Genomic DNA, 25,400 nt, shown 5'->3' on the forward strand with positions numbered 1-25,400 from the left:
GGAGTGAATTAACAGAGACAAACAAAGATTTGCCTTGGGAATCCTGCCTGCCCTCTGCATCACCAGTGTAGTGGCAAATTTGGAAGTGCACGGTCCCTTCAAGATAGTCACAACCACACCCCTCCCATCCTTTTGTTTTGCTGCTGGGTTGCAAGTAAAATCCTTGTTAACACCTTCCATAACAACAGACATCCCTAAGGAGCCAATCAGCATGAAAGAGTGTTAGCTACTGAGGACAGTCTTCTCACCAGCTGACTCACATTTCACTCAGATTGGTTCCAATAAGCAAGAAAGGACAGGAAGCATGTTTGAAGACTCTTCTCAGTGGCTAACACACTCCCTTTTCATGCTGATTGGCTCATAGGAAGCTGGCGACATAGGGACCCTGCTCCTCCCAAAATAAGAGGTCTAAGACACACACACACACACGAGCCCCTGGGCAGCTACACCCTTGCTCTGCACGCTCAGAACTGTGGGTGGGGTTTCCTTGATACCGGAACCGAGTAGGACGGGACTCTCGACGGGGGTGTTCTCTTTTCTAAGGACCTTCTGCGGGAGCGGGAAGTGCTCTGTTAACGTCATTTCCTGTGCGTCCGAGGCAGTCGGGAAGAGGCCCTCCCACAGCCAATAGGATCATCGGGAGGCTGCGGAGGCGCTAAAGGCGAAGGAGGCGCCGTGGACAAGGTTGGTCTCCCAGGCGGCGGGTTCGGGCCCGGTCTCCACGCGCAGCCCGACGAGATCCCGCCTCCCTGGCGGGGGAGGGGCTTTGTCCCTGGCGCCCCCTCTCAGCGCGGCCTGGAGGGCGGCGGGTTTGCGGAGGCTGCGCCGCTGCCTGTGTTGGGGACCATTCGCAGGCGCTTTCCGGGGCGTCAGAAGCAGCGCTGCCACCAAGAGATTCCTCCCCATGCCCCAGACCCACCTGCACGTGCCCTTAACCCGCTGGGCGCCGCCTCTGATAACACGTTTGCGATATTGCGAAACGCCCAGTGAGGAGCTGCGTCCCGAGGTGGGTAGTAGGGGTTTAAAGGCTGGAAAATGCTGTGTGTGCTGCGTGCACTTTGGAGCTGCAGATATAAACACGTGTGCGTGTCTTTTAGATCTGAGAGAACTGTGTAGGCTTTGCATTCCTGGTGGGGTTTTTTTTTTAGGTTTAAAAAAATGCTTGCGCGTGTGGTTAGTTGGTTGGGTCCTCTGAGAACAGGATGCTGGGCTAGATGGGCCTTTGCCCTGATCCAGCAGGCTCTTCCTGTGATGATTATAAGATGTACTTTTTATACAAAGCATACCTGTTGTGAAATCACCTTTTTAAATACAAACTGAGGTTCCTTATTGATGTGGCAGGTGCACTCTGTGCATGCTCATGCCATTTATTTCTGAGGCTTATAGGTCCTGCTCATCGTGTCTCCAATGCTCAAATCTGTGGGAGCTGGCTGTGGTTTGTGAGGAGGAGTTGGTGGTGCTTACGCTGTGTCACACTTTGATGGGGTGGAATATGGCCTGCACATTTTCCTTCTCAGTAAGCCAATTGGCAAGAATTTCCTTGTCTTCACCTTATTAAAAACAAGCATACCACGGGATCTGAACTAAAAATCTTTCTATGTTACTGGCTCATTGTGTGGTGTTGGGTACATTACTCTGGTATCCTTGCAATCAGAGGAGTAGCCAACTAGCCATGGCTTATAGCAGAAATGAAACAGTAGTCAAGTAGCACTTTAAAGAATGTACATAGGAACAGAAATATAATGAAAAATAGAATAAAATGTCTGAAAGTAGTTTTTTTTTAAAAAAGGCTAGATTTTGGCTAGACAGTTTCATGAGATACATAATAGAGAAAAAAATAATGAAGTGAAAGTATTTATAACCACCACCAGATTCTGACCATAAAATGATTGACATCCACTAGATTTCCCATTAGACAAGAAAATTTGTCACCAGATGTACTCCTGAAAACACTAGATTTAGTGGGGAAATTGGCAACAGTGGTCAGCAGCTACTTTCTACCGAACCTATCTAGCTCAGTATTGTCTATGCAGAAAGTAGCAGAAAGAGATGAGATGCATCTGGGGTGCTAATATTATATTTTGTCTACGTAGAGTTGGGGGTTTTCTGAGACATGTGATGAAGGGGCAGAGCCGAGATATATCTGTACCATCTGATAGGAAAGGGGCAGGGGTCTAGATTTATCCATATGTATGATGTGAAATTGATTATAAAAAGCTATGCATTGCCTGCTTTTGCAGAGATGTTCTGATGAGCACCTCTCCCAATTGTGCTATTGGAATATGTATTGTATATTCTGAATAAACTCTGTCCTTTGGAGCACTTAACATTGACTGGAAAGTTTTCCTTCCACAAATAGAATGGCAGCTATTCCTCAGAACAACCTTCAGAAGCAGCTTGAGCTTCATTCAGCCAAAGGCACTCTTAGTAAGCTGACACTTCCCAAAAACAAGGCTGTGTAAGTATTCATTGTTTGTGGCTCAGCATCTGAAACTGAACGTGGGTGAACTTTCCGGTTGTCTCGTCTGCTGCTTGGTTCATGCTATGTTTGGATTACCTATGGGGAGTGTATACTTTGTGTTTATTATTTATCTATCACTTTTTATACTAACTATAATAAAAATATGTGGTTTACAATAACAGTAAAGCACAAATAACATTCAAGCTGTGCCTGATTTGATTTTAGGTGTTGTACCCAATTGTAAGGTGAATGACTAAAAGTCTAAATAATCTTTCTGGGTTTTTTGTAGGGGATTTACATTCAAAAAGAAAACCTCTCCTGGTAACTGTACACTAGTAAACTATTTAGCTGGAACAAAAGAGTTGGCCTTAAAGGAGAAGGATGTTAACTCTTCTGTGACAAAACCAAGTGTGTCTTCATCTGGCACCAAGAACAAGCAGATGAAAATCGTTGACCTTTTTGAAATGACATTGAAAGAGCAGGAAGGACAACAAAACTATCCAAATGAGCAACATCAGAAAGTTCTGGATAGTTTCCAATCTTCTGTGAAAGAAAGCAAACCAGATGACCTTCAGTTCTTGAAATCGGATCGCAATGGCCCATATAATTCAGTTATTAATATTGATGATGTCTGGGAGGACACAGATGACTTTGAAATAGTTGGTCAGCAAAACGTATGCTCAAAGCGACCTGTTTCATTTTCAGACACTCGGTCTGTAAAACCTAGCAAAGCTCCAAAAAAGCTTAGTCCTGTCCCCAGTAATTCATCAAAGGCAGAGGGCACAGGAACAGCTAACCAAGAAAGGAATGGACCCTGCATTCGTAAGAATAGCAACATAGAGGTGCCTGACAAGGAACAAGATCCTGCTAGGAGCCAATCTGTCATTTGCCTTGATTCTCCAACACCCAGCCCCTGTGAAAGCTTTGTAGATGAAAATCTTCAAGAGGAGAAGCTTGTAGAAAGTTCTTTGCATGATGAGAAGGAGAAGTCTTTGAAGGGTAAATGACTTTCTTTCTAGTCAAGTCTATTAATACGTTTATTTCTTTTAAATATTTATGTCCCACCCTTTATCCAAGATGTCAGGGTGAGTAACAAAAACTCAGTAGACCAGCCAATACAAAATAAGCCATAAAAATAAATATGCATGAAACAAGTTCATTTTTGCATGTCATAGCTGAATATATTTAGTCAATTACTAACTAAATGCTTACATGAACTGCCATGTTTTTAGCAATCAGTGTAGCAGTTAGATGAAAGTCAAGAGCCAGGAAGCTCCAAAATTAGGGTGCTTCCATGGAGAAGGCACGTCCCCACATGGGGTACAGCACCCAAAGGTTGCTATTGCTGAATAGGTGGCTGGGGTTTTAATTTGTGTTTGTCAGATTTTATGCCTGGGTTTTATCTACTGCTGGGCTCATTTCATTGAATTGCAAAGTTTCTTACAGTTTTTGTCTATTTTACTCTGTATGTTGACTAGATAATTTTTTAATTAGCTGGTTCATAAATTGAATTATTTGATGACAGGTATTTATAATAAATTTGAGAAGAGCAGTTTTCTGTTTTTGCTGCAGCAAAGTGTCCTGGGGATCTCAAGGATTAACAGTTGTTTTGAGGCAAGTGTTTTTAAAGGCAAGAGCCTCCCTTACGAGATGCATGAAGTGGTTAGAAAGATGATTGGAGCATATGTACGGTACTCCCTTTAACCTCTAAGTGAATGGGCTCTTTACACACAAGTGTTAACGAGTCACCCATGTCTGCTGCTGGAAAGTACTTCTAATTGGGTTAGACTGGATAGCCAACTAGGAATCTTTCAGACTTCCTCTCTAGCATGCAACTCTTAAGCCTGGTTTGTTTTATTTTCATTATTTTTTATCCCTTCCAGCTCCCCTTCTGTCCTCCCAATAAGCTCTATGAAGTAGATTAGGTTGAAGGAGAGTGACTGGCTCATGGTCATGAGTTCATGGGGATTTGAAGCAGGGTCTCCACAGTCCCATTCCCAACACTCTCAGCTATGCTGAGTTGAACGCATCATGAAACCAGAGTGGCTGAGTTGAATGCATCATGAAACCAGAGTGGCCATGTGTGAGTTAGTCAATACAAGTAAACAAGATTTAACCACAAGGAGTCATCAAGATGGATCCAGGCACACTCATCCCAAATGTGAGAAACTTACTGTTTAGTGACTTAACATAGGTTTGTAAGATTTGTGTCAAAATTTCCAAGTGCAGCTCCAGTTCCTGTTAAGAGAGTGTTTGAAATGCCAGAGAGGGGTGGTAAATAAGAAAGATGGGGAAACTGATGGATAGGTGTTTCCTTAATTGCAGAAAGCTATTGATGGATCTTCCTGAGTAGAAACCGCTGAACATTATTTTGATTGTCTTCAGTGTATTTTTAAATTGGTCTTTAGATAGTAAAATACTCCTGTTGCTGATGTTAAAGCACAGAATGATGCTGTCTTCATGCTGAATGGAAGTGAGGATCCAGATGATGGGTGGAATGATCCAGTGATATGCTCAGAGTTTGAGGATGAAGAAGACTATGTAGACGTTATACCACCCTCCCCAGAGGAAGAAGTGCCTTCATCTGCATCCTCTTTGAAAAGCATTAGGTATGATGGAGATGATCAACCTATATCTTCGCCCTTTACCAGAACCATCTCTTGCAGAAGTAAGAGGTAGGATGGTGGATTCATGGATCTGAAATTTTTTCATCAGTAAATGACCAAATTTAGTGGAACAAATTTACTGGGAAGGTGGAACAAATAAGCTTAATAATAAATGAATTTTCTAGGTAATGGCCAGAATTTTGTTCACTACAATGTATTTATGGAATTCTTAACTCTTTTTTTTAAATGTTAGTCATATTTTTAGAGAAGCTGCTGTAGAGAAAACATTGTCTTCTGAAGTCTTGAAAAGCAGCATTCCAGACTTTGGAGAAACGACCAGTGGAACCAGCGATAGGCAGGAAGGTAAAATAACTTCTTATAAAATGGCTTCAGCTGTTTGACCTCCCTGTAGCTTCAGATACAGACTTGTTCACATCCTTGCAGCTGGCTAAATCCCTGGGTAGGAAATGCTCTCTCTCTCTCTCAAAAACGAAAGTCTTACAAAACATCATAAAAACAAAACATCTTAAAAAATCTTAAACAATGCATCTTTTAAAAAATATTTTAAAACATCTTGAAAACGATTCTAACATAAATTCGGACTGGGATTAGTGATTAAAGTGATGTATCTTACCTTGTTTCATTTCAGATAAGTGTTTGCTTTTGGAACGGCCCCTCTACAGTGTGATGGAAGGCATCTGTCAGCTAGTGGATTCCATCCCGGAATGGCAGCTGAAGTCTTTGTCTTGTGGGAAGGAGCTCCTTGAGCATAGAGACCACAGGTGCGTCTTGAGATATCACTAATTCAGAATATGTTCACATGTTCTGTTTCTCAACTCTGAGATAAATACGCTAGGTATGTCTTAAGCAAGGCCATCTTAAATACACTGGTAGGCAAAGACATTTTTATTTAGACAGGCCTTAGGCCCATAAGTCAACCTATATATAGGTTGAAACTGGTTTTGTTTGTTGATATTTCACCTGCCTTGTCCTTTTTAAAATCCTGGATTATTGCTATTAGCCACCTAGAGAATTATTTCGTGGAAAGACAGGGTACCAATTCAATAAATATATAATAAATATGCATATGTTGGGAAAGTATTTGAAACTTCTAGAATAAAGTGTCTAGCCACTTGAGAGCTTTCTAGCCCTGGATGCAATTTGCATAAAAGGAGAAGCAAGGTGCTGCATCTACAACATGCAACAAAATATAGTTCTTGCATGAAAGTAGTTGCTCTTCCCATTTGCTTCAGAGACAGGGCTGTGCACATGACTTGTGTCTGACCCCCTTCAGTGGGAATAGTCTCCTCCAGTTCTGGTCTGCCCTACATCAAAGCAACTGGACTTTCACAGAGCTGTACCTCTGAATAAATAAATTTTATCATTCTCTCTCTCTTGGAATCCAGATTCAGGCCAGGATCACATGGATGAAGTTGGTGCTTTAGAAAGCTGTTAAAGGCTTCAAAGGGCAGCACCAACACATTGATTTAGTCCCAGAAGTGCACTCATAAGCGGTGCAACTGGTGTAAGATTGGTGTTATGACTTTCTGTCCCACATCAATATGTGAGAGCAAGACTCTCAACTTGATGGATATATGAGTCTAATTTGGGATGAGTGACCCTTGCAAGAAAACCTTACATTCACGGAAGAATGAACTGACCATGGTGATACCAACATTCTTTTCTTGCTAAGTAAATTAGGCAAATATGAAATACAGTAGGGCCCCACTTTTCGGTGTTCTGCTAATACGGCAACACCAGTGGGGCGATGAGCTGTAGTGCGGGGAGCTCCAGCCGCCGTGCTACAGCTGACAGCGATCAGCTGTAGCGCGTGAGCTCCCCGCGCTACAGCTGATCGCTGTCAGCTGGAGCGCGGCTGCTAGAGCCCCCTGCACTACAGCTGATCGCTGTCAGCTGGAGCCAGGCAGCTGGAATACAGTAGGGCCCCACTTTCTGGCGGCTTTTGCTTTTTGGCGGGGGCCTGGAACGTAACCTGCAGTATGAGTGGGGCCCTACTGTACACAAATTCACCATTTATAAAAAAAAGAAAAAACTCTGGCAATGTGTGTATGCATGCTTGAAGAAAGCCAGACTAATAATGAAAAGCTTGCAACTCCTTAAATGAGGTAAAGTCCTAAGAAAGGAAGACATCAATAATGTATTAACAGTTTCTGTTTTTTATCTGCAGAAGAAAACTCTTAAATACCCACACTAGTAGAAGTGGAAAGGGCACTTGCATATCTCTGGACATAAACAGCAAATTTGATTGTGGATGCGATGGATCTCTGGATGGCGGTGTTTCTTTTCAGCTGGAGAAAACCTATGCCACAGGCCTTCAAAGGGAAACATTCTGCTCTACACAGTCTTCCCTGAAGATTGTACATCAGGGCAACCTTCATTCAACTCCCTCCTTCGTACCAAACACTCGAGACTCAAGTAATGCTGACCTGTCAAATTTTTCAGATAGTTCTGCTCTGGCCAGTGGCATCTTGGAAGAAGCAGTGTTGTCTCTTTCCAGAAGAGGCACCAGTGAAAGAACACTCTCTCTTAACCGTGCTTTTAGAAACCCAAGGACAGAAGCGGGAGAGCAGGGGTGGCTGTGCTCAGAGATGAATCTGACCACTTTGAGGGACCAACAAAAACGTTCTCTACTCAAAAGCAATTCCAGAGAGAATTCCTCAGCAACAGGGATCACGGACTGTGATGACGATTTTGATATTGATGACTTCAGTGAACTGGATGGCATGCTAAATACGTCAGCAACTGTACAGCTATCTCGCACTCACTCCCAGTATGTTGGGGAAGCTCAGCCTGCCAAATCATTCCTGGAAAAAAGCTCCCTTATAGCTAAGAGAAATCTTCATTTTTCAAATCCTGTTTTTCCCAAAGCAACCTCCCAAGGTGTGTTTGCCATGAGCTGCTTGGGTAAATTATGCTAATTCTCTATCACAGAAGCATGCCATGCCACAAAACTATTGTGAAGGGAGCGATTAACCAATTTGACACATTCCTTGGTGTCTCTTGTTGCCATGTGAATACAATTCATTGCTTCATCACAATCACTAGGTAACAGGTTTGCTTTTTCTTCACCAGGTCACACTTTTGTCATTGTATTTTGAATTCTGAAACACTTTGGGAAATGTGACACACGTGATTCCCCCCCCACCGTACCAGTACCGAATGCAACTGTAGGGAGTTCATAGCATCTTTTCAAATGGCAGCAATTTATTCTTGCATTAACTTCAGTAGTGAAGTTCCTTCACTCTTGTTCTGTGGTTGTTCTCCTGCTTCAATGGGGATTAATGCAGCTGTTATGAAGTGTCTGCTATGCTGGCAGACACTCTTTGTGTTTTGTTAGGAACACCTTTTGGAAATATTGGCTGGATCATGTCCAAAGTGAGAGTTAAGCAGGTGCCAAACACTCTGCACATTTTTTTGTTATGTGCCTTCAAATCAATTACGACTTAGGGCGACCCTATGAACCAGCAACCTCCAATAGCATCTGTCATGAACCACCCTGTTCAGATCTTGTAAGTTCAGGTCTGTGGCTTCCTTTATGGAATCAATCCATCTCTTGTTTGGCCTTCCTCTTTTTCTACTCCCTTCTGTTTGTCCCAGCATTATTGTCTTTTCTAGTGAATCCTGTCTTCTCATGATGTGTCCAAAGCATGATAACCTCCGTTTCATCATTTTAGCTTCTAGTGGCAGTTCTGGTTTAATTTGTTCTAACACCCAATTATTTGTCTTTTTCGCAGTCCATGGTATGCGCAAAGCTCTCTTCCAACACCACATTTCAAATGAGTTGATTTTTCTCTTACCCCCTTTTCACTGTCCAACTTTCACATCCATACATAGAGATCAGAAATGCCATGGTCTGAATGATCCTGACTTTAGTGTTCACTGATACATCTTTGCATTTGAGGACCTTTTCTCATTGTCTCGTAGATGCCCTCCCCAATCCTAGCCTAATTTGACAATGTCCTCATTGTCAACTTTAAAGTTACATAAATAGTGGGGACTAAAAGTGCTTAGATAGATAAATGATTACATTAAGTAAGCCCAAAAGTATAGCATGGAGTTGAGATTTTACAGGGTCCTGTAGTTATATCTAACCTATCCAGACACATTAGTGTGTTTATAATCTAATAATGTAAAATGAATTAAGATGAATCTCTTGGCATGTAGTAAGACACTTGAGAAAGCAAGAATCCTACTTTGTTTCTCCTAATAATCATTTAATTTCTCCTAGCTCCCCTGGTTACAAACCCACCTTCCAGAAATCCAGCTGTAGATCACTTCAGAGGCGTAGCATTTCCCCATTCTAATGAAATGACGAAGATATTTCACAAAAAATTTGGCCTGCATCACTTTCGGACAAATCAGCTTGAAGCCATCAATGCTGCTTTGCTGGGCCAAGACTGCTTCATCTTAATGCCCACAGGTGTGTGACAACAAGGGTGTCTCTGCCGGCAGTGTGTGGTGTGGGTGGGGGGCTAGACTGGTAACACGTCGGTGGGACTTGCTGGAACTGGTTAACGTGGTGTTTTGAAAGGCTTGGAATGAGCAAATGGTGATGATGGGAATTCATGGCAAATGGGTCTTCTGCCTTGAGGTGAGGTGATGTTAGTGTATAGGGTACTGTGTGCTAGCATCGTGCTAGGTGCTGCCTTAAAGGCTCAGTATGGGCACTTGGACAGCAAAGATGGAAACTGACAAACAGATAGTGAGGAGGATGGTAGTTGGATCATAGTGGAGGGTAGCTAAATGTATGGGGAACTGATTTAAATCATTGATTTAATCCATGAGTTAAATACCAAGGAAAAAAAACCAGTTTAAGTAGTTGATAGGAATCATATTGTTCATATTCTATAAGCAAGCATGTTTGGTCTGACAATTAAACACACTTCTTTGCCACTATTTAGAGCCTTTATGTCACCTAAAGGCATAATTCAAAACCTTTGGGCATGCTGATTGCATGCTTCTTATATTACAGAGTTATGTCTGCTTATAGACAAGACACATTCATATGCAAGGATACTAAGCACAATCACTTACTTGAATGCTTTAGTCATATGCATTGTTTGGAAACAAGTTCCAAACTAGAACTTGCTTCTGAATAAACATGCATACAACAAGGCTGTAAGTTCTGGACACTTGTATTCTTATCAGAATTTGTGTTTTGATTTTTAAATTGTTTTTAATATGGTATTGTATTTGAATTTTATGTGTACTGCCCAGGAATCCAGGTTGGACTGAAGGGCAGGTGGAATTGTGCTAAATCAAGGGTAGGAAAAGTAGCTGTAGTTTTAGGCCTGTAGGCTGGAGATTCCGCACCCTCCACTAAATAGACCTCCTTGAAGCAATGGCTGTGGTTACTGGGTAAGGTAGTGTTTCTCCATGAAATGTGAAGTGAATGCCCATGCTGTCTGTTTGGAAGACTCATGAATATTAATTTCTAACTGAACATATTGCAGTGTTCAGGTAGTTGGGCATAAATAAAGTAGGATTAAAATAGGCGTTTGGTGATATATAGGATGGTGCCTCTTGATTACTTGTGAGTCTCCAAGCCCGGTAGAAAATTCACAGTAATAAATGTAAAATAGGTTATTAATGCTTAATCCCCTCTATTCCAATTTTTTTAATACTTTTGATTCCGTTTTTTGATTCGTAATCATGATTCATCTTTAGAACATTGTGCATATGGGCATTGTTTTAAAAAAGATTGTTCATGATAATTGATTTAGAATCTTTGTTTCAAAAATAAAAAATTCATCTGAAAACAAAGAGAACCAAAATTCTTAATTACAGCGTTGATAATAAAACCTTTACTTAACAAGTTGGGTTTGCAATGCCCCATTCTTGGCAGGGGTGTGGGGAATGTAGAAAGTAAGTTTGAAAATCAGATTCAAACTTGGTTATTGAAATATTCTAGGGGGAGTATTTTGGCACCTGCTAAATTTCCCTTGAACAACCTGCATTTACTTGCTGTTTGGGTGACCTTTCTAAGTAATCCTTGTTTTTCTGCTTGATGCTTTGCTTAGGAGGTGGCAAGAGCTTGTGCTACCAGCTGCCAGCCTGTGTTTCAGCAGGAGTCACTATTGTAATCTCCCCCTTGAGGTCGCTGATAGTGGATCAAGTTCAGAAACTGACATCGATGGATGTAAGCTCCAGTCCATGGTTTGCTATTTGATCCTTTCTTGATGTGTTGGAGGGTCATCTGTGTTTTCAGTAGTCGTGACCAATTCTGCTCTTTACTCTGGGGTGTGACTTTATGCAAATGTAAATCTTCTACAGAAGTATTTGGGCATTGCAATTTGGATTCAAGTTGATCCAAAGTATGGCTATTCGGCACTACGGTAGGCAGGGGGGTGGGCCCACACATCTTGACCTACATCAGGAAAATAGGTGCTCTGTTCCTCACCTGTGTGTGGTATACAGCCACGAGAAATAATGTCAGGGTAGAAAATGAGTGTTGAATTTAGCAGTCCATTTGCTGTGGAATCCATTCCCCATGCTGGGGAGCGCTGTAGCTCTGTGGTCAAGCACTTGCTTTGCATTCTGAAGATCCTAGGCTCAGTCCCCAGCATCTCCGGGTTGGGCTGGGAGAGAACTCTGTTTGACACCCTGGAGAGTCGCTGCCAGTCAGTGCAGATAATACTGAGATAGATGGACAAATGATCCGACTTGGTGTAAGGCAGTTTTCAATGTTCCTACGTGCAAACAGCTCTTTTTTTGTTGTCATAGATTCCAGCAACTCACCTGACAGGTGACAAGAGTGATGCTGAAGCATCCAGAATCTACATGCAGCTGTCAAAGAAAGATCCCATCATAAAACTTCTTTATGTTACTCCAGAGAAGGTTTGTATAAGGATCTTAACACTAGCATTCACATGCTGGCATACACTGGATGCAACAGGTAGATAAAGCTCCTATTGAAACCAACATATTTTGATGAACAAGAGGCAGGCTTCCATCCCTGCCCAATCGTGAGCTGTGCTTGGGTGACTTGGGCAGGTCATCATGTCTATCTAGCCTATCTTATGTGGTGGATGAGTATAAATGAGAAAAGGCTAAAATGCTTTCTATGCTGAAAGATTAATAATGAATTTGCTGTGCGCTGACGGACAGGACAGCAATTATCAACTAAAGTTTCTGGTTCCTTTGGTGTGGGTCTTCCTTAGGTCTGCTCAAGTGGCCGGCTGATGTCAGCCCTGGAGAATCTATATGAGCGGCAGCTGTTGGCACGCTTTGTGATTGATGAGGCACACTGCGTCAGTCAGGTGATCTTTTTCTTGAAAATGTCAGAGGTTCGTGAGCCACCTGGATGCTTGTACTGAAGTGTGAGAAAAATATCTCTTTTTTTTCCCCCTCTCCTCTAATCTTTGGCTAGTGGGGCCATGACTTTCGCCAAGACTACAAGCGGCTAAATATGCTTCGTAAGAAATTTGCTTCCGTTCCTATGATGGCTCTTACTGCCACGGCAAACCCCCGGGTGCAAAAGGACATCCTGAATCAACTGGAGATACTTAAGCCACAGGTGTAAGTTTGATATACACTAGGAGTTCTCAAGCTTTCTAACCCCAAGGGCCCACTTAAGATGGCTGAAAATTAGAGGCCCAGAATGGTGGTGCAGGGACAGAGCAGTCAGAAAACTGTAGCAGACGGCATGTGCTGAGTCTGGCACAATCAGCTGGCAATTGCTGACCTTTTCCATTGATATCTAAGCCATCTTTGGAAATTACTAAATTCTTTGACACAGCTTTGTCCTTAGGTGAGCTTTCCTTGAGCTAAGTACAATAATTTGCTGTGGAGGTATTGTGACCCAGCCTTCCTGTTTGGATCAGAATTTTCTGAACCAGAGGCTCTAAGTGGAAAAGACTTTATATTATATATATATATATATATATATATATATATAATATTTAATATTTTATAAATATAAAATATTTAATATAACATATTTATATATAAATATAAAACATATTTTATATTTTCCCCTTCCTACCCCCATGTCTTTCAAAGTATTTTTACTGATCTCCTGTAATTTCTTCTGCCATTTTCTTTCACATTCATCTTATACCTTATCCTCCACATACACACACCAGTTTTTCTTCCCTCTTACTTACTCCTTTTACATTCACTTTGTCCGCTTATAACAGTTTTCTTCTCTTAATCCCTGCCTTTCTATTTCTTTGGGTGTGTGGTTTATATTAAACTTTTTTCTCACTTCCTAATCTCCTTCAGCATATCTTCTGATCCTTTTCCGTTCAGAGAGACCTTTCTTCCTCCCTACCCCCCACCCCCTGCCTGAACTCTTCTGTCTCCTGGTAACCTTTACTCAGCATGCAAGGAGTTGCTGGTGCTGGCATTGGTCCAACCAAGTCCTGTGTTATGGGTGGGGTGGGATGGGGTTGAGTGGGGGGTGAGGCAGGCAAATGGGGAGGGACTACACAAGCTGTGGCATTGAGGGCCATCTGAAAGTGGCCCAAGGCCTGCTGTTTGAAAAACACTGATCCAGAGATTGCTGTGATGAAAACAACATTTCTGTCTTGGGGAAGTGAGGTAGATGATTTGAGTTCCTAGTGACATTTTAAAATTATTTTAGGATATCATTGCAGATATACATGTTAAGAAATTCACTGTGTTTTAATTCCTTTTCTTGTGATTGATATTTTTCAGGTTTAGTATGAGTTTTAACAGGCACAACTTAAAATATGATGTCTTGCCCAAAAAGCCAAAACGTATTGCTTTGGACTGCCTGGAGTGGATCCAAAAATACCACCCGTGTGAGCTTAAATCCTTTTCTTACTATGGCAGGGTTGGTTCCTGTGAATTCAGATTTTTTAAACACAAGTTTTGCAAATGGTCTGTGAGAGCTCAAAGCATCAGAAGATACTTAATGTTGCTTAGTGAGACATGAAAAATGAAGGACATTTCTCAGAGAAAATCTGAAACTTGTACCAAGAGAGCCAATCGGTTGCAGTGATTAATGGGTCAAGCTAGGAGTGGAGGAAACTCTCCTTAGACAGAAAGCTCCACTGGGTAGCCTGGGCCATCATCTTTCAAGCCTATCTGCTTTGCAAGGTAGTTGTGTGGATAAAATTGGTGGGGAGAGAGACTCTGGCATGCTACCATGAGCTCTTTGTAATAAGGGCAGGATAAAAATGTAAATAATAGAACCATCACAGTCATTAGAGTAAGTTTGTTTATAGGTAATGTTAAATTGCCCTGAGATCCTCTTCCGTGGTGAAAGGGTAGATTAAAAATAATAAAGCAAGCAAATGGAGCTCAAAGGTCTGTGCAACTGCTGCTGTCACTTCTCAGACAATTGAACATTCCTCATTTTTTGCCTATTTTCCCCCCAGATGATTCTGGGATAATTTACTGCCTCTCCCGATACGAATGTGACTCTGTTGCCAGCATTTTGCAGAGGTCCGGCCTTTCTGCACTTGCGTATCATGCTGGTCTCACGGATGGCACCAGAGATCTTGTGCAGCACAAGTGGATTAATCAGGATGGATGCCAGGTGAATCCTATAAAACTTAATACTAAGTGAAAGCAAATTACACACCAAAGCAGAAAAATTAAAATCAAGAATCACAAGATGGTGGTCTACACTGATCTAAATGTTTATAACTCAAACTGTAAACCGGAATGTCAGGAGAAATGTTGGCTCTGTAGAATTGCAAGTATTTTAAAAACAAAAAGGGGTTATGAAACTAGCACAGACAGAATATATTGAATTTGTAACCAAATTCTTGGTTTTAATTCTGAAACCAGCCATGGAGAATATCTGCAAAGAGAGAAAGTAGAGCAATTTGCCCAAATGCTGTCCGGTCAATCTTGTGGCGAAGAAAGAGGCCTCCTCTACTTAGGTGGTCAGTTTTCTGTAGTTTGGGCTTTTAAAATTATGTTTTTTTGTCTTTATCCTCCTTGAAGTGAGCTTGAAGCAGAACAATATCAAGCCTGCAGGTGCTCAGGATTCATTATATATGTAAAGTGTGTTGGTGATGCACTGCTTGCACTGGGTTGTATGAGAATCCCCCTTTTGTTCTATTCCAGATTATATGTGCAACAATTGCTTTTGGCATGGGGATTGATAAACCTGACGTGCGCTTTGTGATCCATGCCTCTCTCCCTAAATCTGTCGAAGGTTACTATCAAGAGTCGGGAAGAGCTGGGCGTGATGGAGAAATGTCTCACTGCCTGCTTTTCTACAGCTATAGTGACGTCACCAGGCTGAGAAGGCTCATCTTGAGTAAGCATCTCAGATCTTGGGACCAGAATCAAGCAAGCATGAGACTAAAATTGGCAGCCAAACACTATACACTCTCTGTGTGTGTGTGTGTGTGTGTGTGTGTGTGTGTGTGCACGAATCTTGTATTTCTTGTAGCACAATGTTACAATCCTGCTTCTCCGCTTATGGCTATAAAATATGCAAGTTTTGCTTGCAAGTGGAATGAGTTGTCATCTGCCTTCTGAATTTTAGTCAAGGTGATTTCATACCATGCTGCCTACAGTAAGCAAGCTGAAGGATCCAGTCCTACAAAACTAATACTGTAAACTTCCTGAAGAATTCTTTTTCCATTTGGAGAAATTTTCCAACCTTTTTTTAATCTTAGAGAAAAAACACTGTACTGTTTTATTCCTGTCTCTTTCATTTATCATCTAGCCCAGAAACTTATAATTTGAGGCTTTTGGCTTCCTTCTCCTTCACAGGTGTCTGCAAATAATTGGTCAAAAGTAAAGTAATCTTTTCCCCTCTCTGTTTGTTCCATCATAAGTCAAGAGCTGCATTATTTGTATTTCAGTGGAAAAAGATGGGAACAACCATACACGGCAGACTCATTTCAACAATCTCTACAGCATGGTCCATTACTGTGAGAATGTTGTGGACTGCCGGAGGACACAGCTGCTAGCCTATTTTGGGGAAACTGGCTTTAATGCTAAGTTTTGTAAGGAAAACCCTGACGTAAGTTGTGACAACTGCTGCAAGCAGCAGGTAAGCACTGTCTGTTTCTTAGCTTTCTGAGATTTCTTATTTCCTCATTAGAAATTAGACCTAATGTATTTTTGGGCAGGAGTGATTGTGGGTTGAAGATATTAAGTCATGTGATTTGCAGGTAATGGCTTCCAGATTTTTTGTTTGACATATTATTTGGTTTCCTAGTATTTCCTTAATATCCCATATTTAAATTAATACTTAATTTAATTGGAAATGGACTGCCTTCAAGTCGATTCCGACTTATGGTGACCCTATGAATAGGGTTTTCATGGTAAGCAGTATTCAGAGGTGTTTTTACCATTGCCTTCCTCTGAGGCTGAGAGGCAGTGCCTGGCCCAAGGTCACCCAGTGAGCTTCATGGCTGTGTGGGGATTCGAACTCTGGTCTCCCAGGTCGTAGTCCAACACTCTAACCACTACGCCACACTGGCTCTTAATTTAATTAAATCAAATTAATTTAACTTGTATATCTTGAGTTTGGAACAGTATCCAAACGGAGGCGTACTATATTGTCAATAGCCAAAGACAGTATAACACATCCACCTTTCCTTATTTTCATTAGGATTATAAATCACGGAATGTAACGGAAGCAGTGAAAAACATTGTTAGGTTTGTTCAGGAGCATTGTGGTGAGAAGGGAATAAGAAGTGTGAAGAATAACAGAGGAAGGTACACACTGAATATGATGATTGACGTTTTCTTGGGTAAGTTCTGCTGTGCGCTGTCAACACTTGGTGCTGGATTTGCTGTAGAGGAAGTATGCTAGGGAAAAGCCCCTAAAGTATTCCCTCGAAGAGGCTGAATATGCTGCCCACTCATGCATAGCACAGTCCTTGCCATGTTTACTTAGTAAGCTCTGCTGAACACAGTTGCACTTCATTCTAACAAAAAAGCTTGCGTGGGACTGGCCTCTCTCTTGCAGTCGCTGGAACACCCTCACAGCTGACAGTGTATGTAGTAAGCCATATTCTTTTTGTGTGTTTGCTTAGTGCAGGGATAGGGAGTCTGTGGATCTCAATATGTTTTTAGACATCTACTCCCATCAATGGCTATGGGCAACGGGAGTTATAGACCAGCATCATCTGCAGAGCCACAGCTTTTCCCATCCCTGGCTTACTGTCTTCAATTCATGATGTTCTTGTCCACTGCCTGCCTGCACAAATCAGTTCATACTGTGTCAAAAGGGGTTCTCTTTCTGGACTCCGTGCCAAGTCTCTACCTGATAAAAGCACATTTCATCGCAGTGAGAACTTTCTCAGTTTGAAAGCAGCAGCGGAAGGAAACCCATGGGGGGGGCGTGCACATTGTTCCTGGTCCCAGCCGTTGTATGCGTTATGGAGCTGGGTGCCTGTTAGCACCTTCTTCAGGTGCTCTTGGGGATCCGTCTCCCAGGCCTGGCTTTGAGGCTTCATAGAAAGGGCTGCAGTTGATCTGTAATGCCTCCTTGTTCTCATGCTTTTGAGCAGGTTTTCAACTAATTTAGCAGAGTTTTTTACATTTCTAGAACGTGGGATGGCAAATAACACTAAATATTCACAATGTAACGCTAAACATGTTTACTTGGAAATAAGTCAAAAATTGCTCCTTAATATGTTTCCTTCGCATTAGTCCACTTCAGCCTGACAATATGAGGAACAAGTTCAGTTAGAGTTTTCATTTTGCAACCACTTGCTTTTTTAATCTGATTTGTGTGTTTCTTGTATGTTCTGTCGTAATAATTTTATTGTCAGCCACCCTTATTTGATTGAAAGTTCAGGTATAAATACTAAATAATAAACATTGCCTCTCCTTATATCATTCTTTGGCAGGTAAGAAATAGATAGCAAGCCTCTGGCTTGGTTCATCCCCCCTTTTGACCTTGGGCATGAGAAGGGATGGGGTCACTCTCGTTGGGCTGGTGGAAAGCTCTGGGGCTGTTCCTTTTTGGTCAGTACCTGGCTAACTCTCAAATAGCTGGCTACAGGTTTTACAGGAACCACATCACCTAGCTTTGGGGTAGGGAAGGAAGCATCACCTTGGCAGTGGAGCCATGTTTCCACTGACATCTCACTCTTCCTCTCAGCAACCCTTGTTTGTGGCTCTGCTGCTGATGCGGCTGGGTCTGTCTGGGCATGGGTACAGCCTCTCACGGTGTAGGGCTCCTCCCTGCTGGTGTGCAGGAGGCATCATCTGGCTGAACCCCAAGACATTTCTTTGGAACACCATGAAGACAGTCTCTTTGATGAAGCTGTCTTTCCTGCTTTTGCTTTTATCAAGGAGATCTGCTGTTTGTATTTCTAAACAGGTACAAAGAGCGCCAAGATTCAGTCTGGCATATTTGGCAAAGGAGCTGCTTACTCACGCCATAATGCTGAGCGACTCTTTAGAAAGCTGGTATTGGACAAGATTCTGGATGAAGACCTTTACATCACTGCCAAGGACCAAGCAGTCGCCTATGTCCAGATAGGCGAGAAAGCTCATGCTGTGCTAAATGGCTCTCTGCAGGTGTGTAACAAAATGTATCTTACCTGCTTTAAGTGTCCAGTCATGTCTCCTCCTCCAGAATGGGTTATGAGCTTGGAGCCGCCTTTTCCAATAAACCATGGGCAATCAAGTGATGACATGGGCACCTTGTGACTGTCGGGTGCTTGACGACCTCTGCAAGGGATTTTGATAGGTGGTGGGACAAAGTTAAGAAAATCTGGTGACTTTGAGGGTCTTGCAAAGAGTGTGTACAGAGAAAGGAGAGGAGTTCCTCCGTTTCTTGCATTCCTGTCATAGTCTTAAGCTCTGTAGAAGGAAACTGCACTTCCCAGTTTTAATTGTAGATTGTTGAGATGTTCTCTTCCTTTCTTCAGGTAGAATTCTATGAAACGGAAAGTGCCAGCAGCATCCGGAAGCAGCAAAGAGCTTCAGTGACCAAAATATCCCAGCGGGAAGAGATGGTTAAGAAATGTCGTTCGGAACTCACAGATGTCTGCAAAAATCTTGGGAAAGTGTTTGATGTCCACTACTTCAATATTTTTAACACTGCCACACTTAAAAGAATAGCAGGTGAGGTTGATGCTCACGGAGAAACTGCGACGTAGTGGAAGGATTGCTCCCTTAGTGTGTTAACAGCAAAACAACAGAGTTTGTGGCTTCTTTAAGACTGACAGGTCTTGGGTATAGAGGGGATGGACTGTAAACAGTGAGGTCAAAAGGCCATGAAATGCAAGAGGGTAGAGTCTCTGACATTAAGTGAAGCTCAAATGTATACAAAGATAAGCCTCTGACCTACACCCTCCGTAGAGCCCAATAAAATTCAACAAGGCTGTAATGGGAGATCTAGCCTGGAAGGGGGGCCCAATAGCCAATCTGGCCTGCAAGAGCATTTTCCCCAAACCACATCCACCACTGTCATCATTTGTGGTGTAAGCTTATGGACAGGGGGGCATGGTCCAGTTCTGTGTTGGCTCCAGGCACCTACTGCCAAAGCAGCAGGCTACAACACCCACTGATGAGGGGGGCTTAAATCCTGCTCGTTTTGGCTGCCTGCATCCGCTTCTGGCTTAGGAACAGACATGTGCAACCAAAGAAGGTAGCCCTGTTTTTTCCCAAGCGTCGACCGGACAAGGAAAAAGCCCTTCTTGCAGCCCATCTGCAAAAGCAAATAAAAATAAATACAGGTTTCTTTCTTCCTGTCTGCCAACGGGAGGAGAGAAAGAAGCACTTTGCCAGCCCTGTGCTTGGCACTTGCCATGGGCTAGCAATGCACTTTGTGACTGTCAGGTGTTTGGGAAAGGGATCCCTGCAAAGGGATTTTGATAGGTAGGTGGGACAACCGACCGGACAAATCATGTGACATCATGATGTCATGTGATTGACAGGTGGGCACTCCTGCCCACCTCTCAGACTCGGTCCGCGTATCCAGTCCTGACAGGAATCTGGCCCATGGAGACAAAAAGGTTCTCCACCCCTAATCTAGCCCTAGAATTCCTTTAATATTCCTCTAGATTTGTGGCCCAAATTATTGGTATACCTTGGGGCTCATAATGGAACATAAAGAAGCATTCCCCTTGGTATTTGGAGCCTATGCTGCTTGCAGTTTATGATGGGCAGGAACCTGTGGCCGTCCAGATGTTTGAGCTGCAACTCCCATCAGCCCCAAGCAGGATAGCCAGTGGTCTGGGACTATGGGAGTAATCTAGCAACACCTGTAGGATCCACATCTGGCTTTTTTAATCAGGCAAGGTAATAGATTAAAGTAAACTAATCTGTTCTAAAAGTTCTTTATCTTTCCACAAAAACCTTACTAATCTTTCAGACATTTCTGGCAACATTTCCGTAAAAATGAGATGAGATTCAGTTGGTAATGTTCCAGTGAACTATTGGCTTCAGCAGCTGATCTGGATTCACTACTGAAGTCTCTGTGAATAAAATGCTTCTCTTGGATATTCTGCTCCTGGTGTCTGCCAGGCGACATGACCTTTGCATGGGAATTTCAGAACAAACCTTGATAGCAGATTTGAAAGGTTTCGCTGTGTCTTTTTAGTATGGAGATAGAAGTCACATGCATGTGAAAGAAAAGAAAGATCTGATTTTTTCTCTCTCTCCAGAGACATTGTCTTCAGACCCAGCCGTTTTGCTTCAGATTGATGGTGTTACAGAGGACAAGTTAGAGAAGTATGGAGCAGAAATAATTGAAGTGATGCAGAAGTATTCTGAATGGACACAGAGAGGTATTGTGCGACTTCAGTATCGTTGTTAAAAGGATTTTTCTACATATGCCTTTTATTTATTTATGACCTGTTTCACATATCACTCTGTCTGCGTAACTGGGAGTGGAACAAGGAACAAGGCCTCCTGTGTCGGAGAGCCCACCACCTCCCTAGGTCATTGGTATCATTGTCATATTGCTCTAACAGTCAGGAAGTTTTTCCTGATGTTCAATTGAAATCTGGCTTCCTGCAACTTTAGCCCATTATTCCACACTCTGCAATGATCGAGAAAGGATCCTGGCCCTCTTCTGTGTGACAACCTTTCAGGTTATTTGAAGGGTGCTATCCTATCTCCCCATAGTCTTCTCTTCTCAAGGCTAAACATGCCCAGTTCTTTCAGACTGTCTTCATAGGGCTTTTTTCCAGTTCCCTGATCATCCTTGTTGCCCTCCTCTGAACCTGTTCCAGTTTGTCTGCATCCTTAAAATGTGGTGGCCAGAACTGGACACAGTACTCAAGATGAGGCCAAACCAGTGCCAGATAGAGGGGAACCAATACTTCACACGATTTGGAAACTATACTTCTGTTAATAGCATTTGCCTTTTTTGCAGCCACATTGTACTGTTGGCTCATGTTCACCTTGTGATCAACAACAATCCCAAGATCCTTCTTGCATGTAGTATTGCTGAGCCAACCCCCCCCGTCTCATAACTGTGCATTTGGTTTCTTTTTCCTAGGTGTAGAACTTTGCACTTATCCCTGTTAAATTTCATTCTGTTGTTTTCAGCCCAATGCTCCAGCCTATCAAGATCCCTTTGAATTTTGTTTCTGTCTTTCAGGGTATTAGCTATCCCTCCTCTCCACCCTCATGACTGAAGCAACTCAAACCACTTGAGGAGCCACTTATGCCCATATGGTCCAGTTTCAGTGGCAGCCATACAAATAACATGGTTACGCTGACTAACATGGCTCCAAGGACCCTCTTCCCTTATATGGGAACACTGTATCCTCGGTGCTAAATGTGGGTGGGGAGCAAGCTGCAGGGTTGTGCTCTCTGTATTGCAACAATCAAAGCCACAGTATTAAAGAGTCCAGGGTCTTTTTCCACAGTGGAAAGCAAACCTCTTCCAGCCATGGGCACCGATGTTAGAAAGAATTACAGTGTTGATGAGGCAGAGGAGGAGATGTGCACAACCTCTGGCTATTTCCACAATAGAACCAACAAGGGAAGAAAGAGAAAAAAGCCACCGTTCTTCAGGGAATCCAAGAAGAAGAAAACTGGGTCTGGAGGCCAGCAGGGTCATTCTAAAGGGTATGTTTTTTTTATCTTTTAGCATCAAGCAAACCAGGGATAACAGTGGAATGAAAGTGCTTCTACAATGATGATTAAGCACCACACTTTTACCATACAGTAAAATAATTATGTTATTGTGAAGAGCTCCTAGCAGCCAGTGGTAGAAGTGAGGAGCACGTTGGCACAATAGCAGCATGGAATTGTTTAATTTTAAGCCATCTCATAAAATCAAGATCTGTGATGTTTGGCTGTACATGCAGCCGTGTGTAACAGTGCGATTCCCATGTTGCTTATGAGCAAGGCTGAGCATGGAGTGCTGGAGGAAATGAACAAAAATGATTGGGAGGGTTCCAAGCAGAAGGGAAGAACGCAGTGATAAAAGAAGCAGTGAGGAGAAGAGCCCAGTGAGAAACTGAATTCATTGATGGCCAGTATCCAGATTTCCTCTTCAGCAACGTACAAATGAAACATTTGACCAAAATACAGGGCAGAAATGTTGAGGATTGTTTTGTCGGCATTTACATCTCATGAGACTTGAAAAATGCATGTTCACAGAGATAATGAGACCAATGACATATTCTGTATTTTTGTCCCCCCTCCCCCCCCAACTCTCTAGGGGTTACAGAATCTGCAGAAAGGCATCATCCAACTCCAAAGGTTCCACATTTTATGTCCCTACTGTCCAGCCAGGAATTGGCAAACGGCCTGGAATTATGGCACTGCCAAAGCCACAAAGCAGACAATGCCTTAAACCTTCTTACTCACTTTTGTAATATTCTTAAAGCCATTTCATTTCTATGGACACTACTTATTATGAACCTACTAAATTTCTAATCAAGGTATATATTTATCTACCCTAACGCTTCTGCCTAACTTTTTAATAAATACATTAGTTTGAACCATTCTGTGAGACCTTTAAACGAGACACCGTGCACACTGCTGTCGGGACGTGTTTGGTGGTATATATATTAGTCCCTATTTCCCAAAATAGTTTGTTGATTTTAAAAAAAGTTCTGAACATTTTGTCAATAGCATTGGCAAAGATGAGAGCATTATGCATTTGGGCAAAATGCATATCTGGAACATGCCATTTTTATTTTATTTCATGTCTAAAACGTTTGAAGCAACATACTGGAATGTAATGAAGGATGAGACTGTTTTATTCCTAGTGGTAAGAAATATATATAGCAAGTGACTTGCTGGTCTGAATAGCTGTGAATGCTATAGTTTTAAAATATGTCCTGGAATAACTTTTTACACACAAGGCAAGAATTCTATGCTAGTCTTATTCAGAGTAGATCCATTGAAGTTAATGGAAATGTCTAATTTAGGTTCATTCATTTTCATGGGTCCATTCTGAGTAGGGCTGTATTCACAAGGTTGTGTTCAACCCACAGTGTTATTAACTAATGAACAACAGAATCTGTAGTGGTATAACCAGCTTCATGTGAATATGCCCCAAAGACATCTCTCCCCTAGCTTAGCCCTTAGGGACTGTCTAATGAAGCCTTCTTCACCCTTGCCCACGATTCCTCAAGTTACTTGCCAGTCTGTGTGCTTATTAATTTCTCCCTCTTTACCTGTTGCACAGACCGTCTCACAGGGTGGAGCTGCTCTGTGTTTAGTTCTCTCTCGCTACATGCTCAAAATTCCCCATAGAGTAGACCCCACCATAGATCTGCCAGCAAGATGACTCTCTCCTCAGAAATGTGGACTCCATCCTTCTGTGGCTGCAAGTATTCCTTGACATGCAGTATATAACTATTTGACAAATTTGTAGCCTGCCTTTCCATTAAACGGAAACACAGACTACTAAACACGAAATACAGAAGAATAATGGAAACGCCAGGTCAGTAACAGCCATGTGAACAATATGCAGTAATATGTATACCGGTTGTAACAAGTCTGCTCATGAAGCAAAAGGCCTATCTGAATAAAACTGTCCCTGCCCTCCTATGGGTACTGAGCTCCCACTGTTTTCATCCTCGCTTGGTCTATGCATCTGGGATTGCAGGTGGGCCACCAAACCCACATCTTCATCATCTCAGATCAAATTGGCATGGAACTCAACTACCAAAACATATCAGTTTGAGTGTGGAGGACTCTTTCTTAGCCGCCTCTGCAGGTCATACTAGTCCAAGCGGATTAGCTTGAGTCTGGGAGTAGCTAGTGCTGTAATGCACCATGGTTCCTGAAACAAAACTAATTTTATTTTCACATTTGCCTACTGCTAAAAGATTTAAAATAAACCCTCAGGTGGAGAACACTCCTTTCCTCTGGTATTTTAACTTCCACCACCCTGCTTTTCCTATTGTTTCCCTTTTAACTTCTGTGTTAGTAAAGCAGGGCTGCATCAACTTGTGCTCCACCAAGTCAAATACAGCCCATCACCTAATAATGGCAGCCCACTAAATGGCTCAGTGAAACCTGTTTCAAGAACCACTGACGGACTGCAAGAACAGCAACACTTTCAAAGCACTCGGGTGGGCTGTATTGGGTGCATGCTGGATCACGAGCTGTGCAAGCCTGTTTGTTTGGCTCCATCTTCCACAACTTGCTGGTTGACATCTGTTGATATTTTCTGTTTCCTTGTTATTGCCAAGTTTTTAGCAGATGGATTCTAATGTTCAGCAGTGGGTTCCTGTTGAGCAGCTATATGAGCTGCATTCCTCAGCTGTTGGGCTTAAACCTAGTCAGGTATCGGCTGTTTCTAACTGGTTAACAGAAAATATCTTAAGTTGCACTCCTGCAAACAGTGCCAGCTGTTCTGTAAGCTGTTGGAAGTCCCTTTCCTGTGTTCTGTCAAGACTTGCAGAACAAATGCAGAGGAATGCAAATACTGACGCTGTCCTTCTGTAAGTAATGAGAACACGAGTCTTAGCACATTAAGATACACGTTACCTCAAGGGCCAAGCAAACAGAATTCATTTAAATATTAATCTGCAAAAACATCAAAGCCTGCTGATGACAAGTTGGGCTGGAACCATCTTTTGAAGAGACTGCAGGCCTGTGGCCATTCCAGTCAGAAGATCTGGAGCCAGTGTGAGCCCTCTGTGTTTAAATGTGCTTTACTTTAAAAAAAAAATTTTTTTTTTTAAAAATAAAGCACATTTAAGCAATGAGTTCATAACTGGCCCTAGCCTAGACAGTGATATCTGAAATACAACAGTGTGAAATTACCATTTTTGAATGTATAGTGGTGTAGTGGGGAAGAGGTGTCAGACTGCGACCTGGGAGACCAGGGTTCGAATCCCCACACAGCCATGAAGCTCCCAGGGTGACCTTGGGCCAGGCACTGCCTCTCAGCCTCAGAGGAAGACATTGGTGAACCACCTCTGAATACCGCTTGCCATGAA

The 25,400-nt window shown here is 42.4% G+C and overlaps 1 protein-coding gene across 4 annotated transcripts; it reads left to right on the top strand.

Annotated features, from left to right (window-relative positions):
- Window positions 1-475: 475 nt before the first annotated feature.
- Window positions 476-22,946, top strand: BLM (BLM RecQ like helicase). 4 transcript variants are annotated; one of them, XM_061595965.1, is made up of 22 exons: window positions 483-684; window positions 2,360-2,458; window positions 2,751-3,460; window positions 4,902-5,136; window positions 5,321-5,430; window positions 5,717-5,849; window positions 7,256-7,968; window positions 9,317-9,508; window positions 11,109-11,227; window positions 11,812-11,925; window positions 12,249-12,347; window positions 12,458-12,606; window positions 13,747-13,853; window positions 14,433-14,593; window positions 15,130-15,325; window positions 15,879-16,069; window positions 16,634-16,775; window positions 18,356-18,555; window positions 18,909-19,104; window positions 20,649-20,771; window positions 21,861-22,062; window positions 22,661-22,946. In XM_061595965.1, the coding sequence occupies exons 2-22, from the start codon at window positions 2,361-2,363 to the stop codon at window positions 22,815-22,817; spliced, it is 4,347 nt and encodes a 1,448-aa protein (XP_061451949.1). In that variant the 5' UTR covers window positions 483-684; window position 2,360; the 3' UTR covers window positions 22,818-22,946. The 4 variants fall into 4 exon arrangements, with proteins under 4 accessions (XP_061451951.1, XP_061451949.1, XP_061451948.1 ...); XM_061595964.1 differs by having other exon boundaries at window positions 484-1,006; XM_061595966.1 differs by having other exon boundaries at window positions 485-1,006; window positions 4,902-5,070.
- Window positions 22,947-25,400: the final 2,454 nt, after the last annotated feature.

The sequence above is a fragment of the Rhineura floridana genome, chromosome 14 (genome assembly GCF_030035675.1).
Source record: "Rhineura floridana isolate rRhiFlo1 chromosome 14, rRhiFlo1.hap2, whole genome shotgun sequence".
Classification (NCBI taxonomy): Eukaryota; Metazoa; Chordata; class Lepidosauria; order Squamata; family Rhineuridae; genus Rhineura; species Rhineura floridana.

Bases quoted from the DNA above. Each gene is read 5' to 3' on its own strand.
- BLM (XM_061595965.1), top strand. From the start codon at position 2,361: ATGGCAGCTATTCCTCAGAACAACCTTCAGAAGCAGCTTGAGCTTCAT. The intron at 12,607-13,746 runs GTAAGTTTGATA...GATATTTTTCAG, and splicing joins GAGATACTTAAGCCACAGGT to GTTTAGTATGAGTTTTAACA. The intron at 18,556-18,908 runs GTGTGTAACAAA...TCCTTTCTTCAG, and splicing joins TGCTAAATGGCTCTCTGCAG to GTAGAATTCTATGAAACGGA.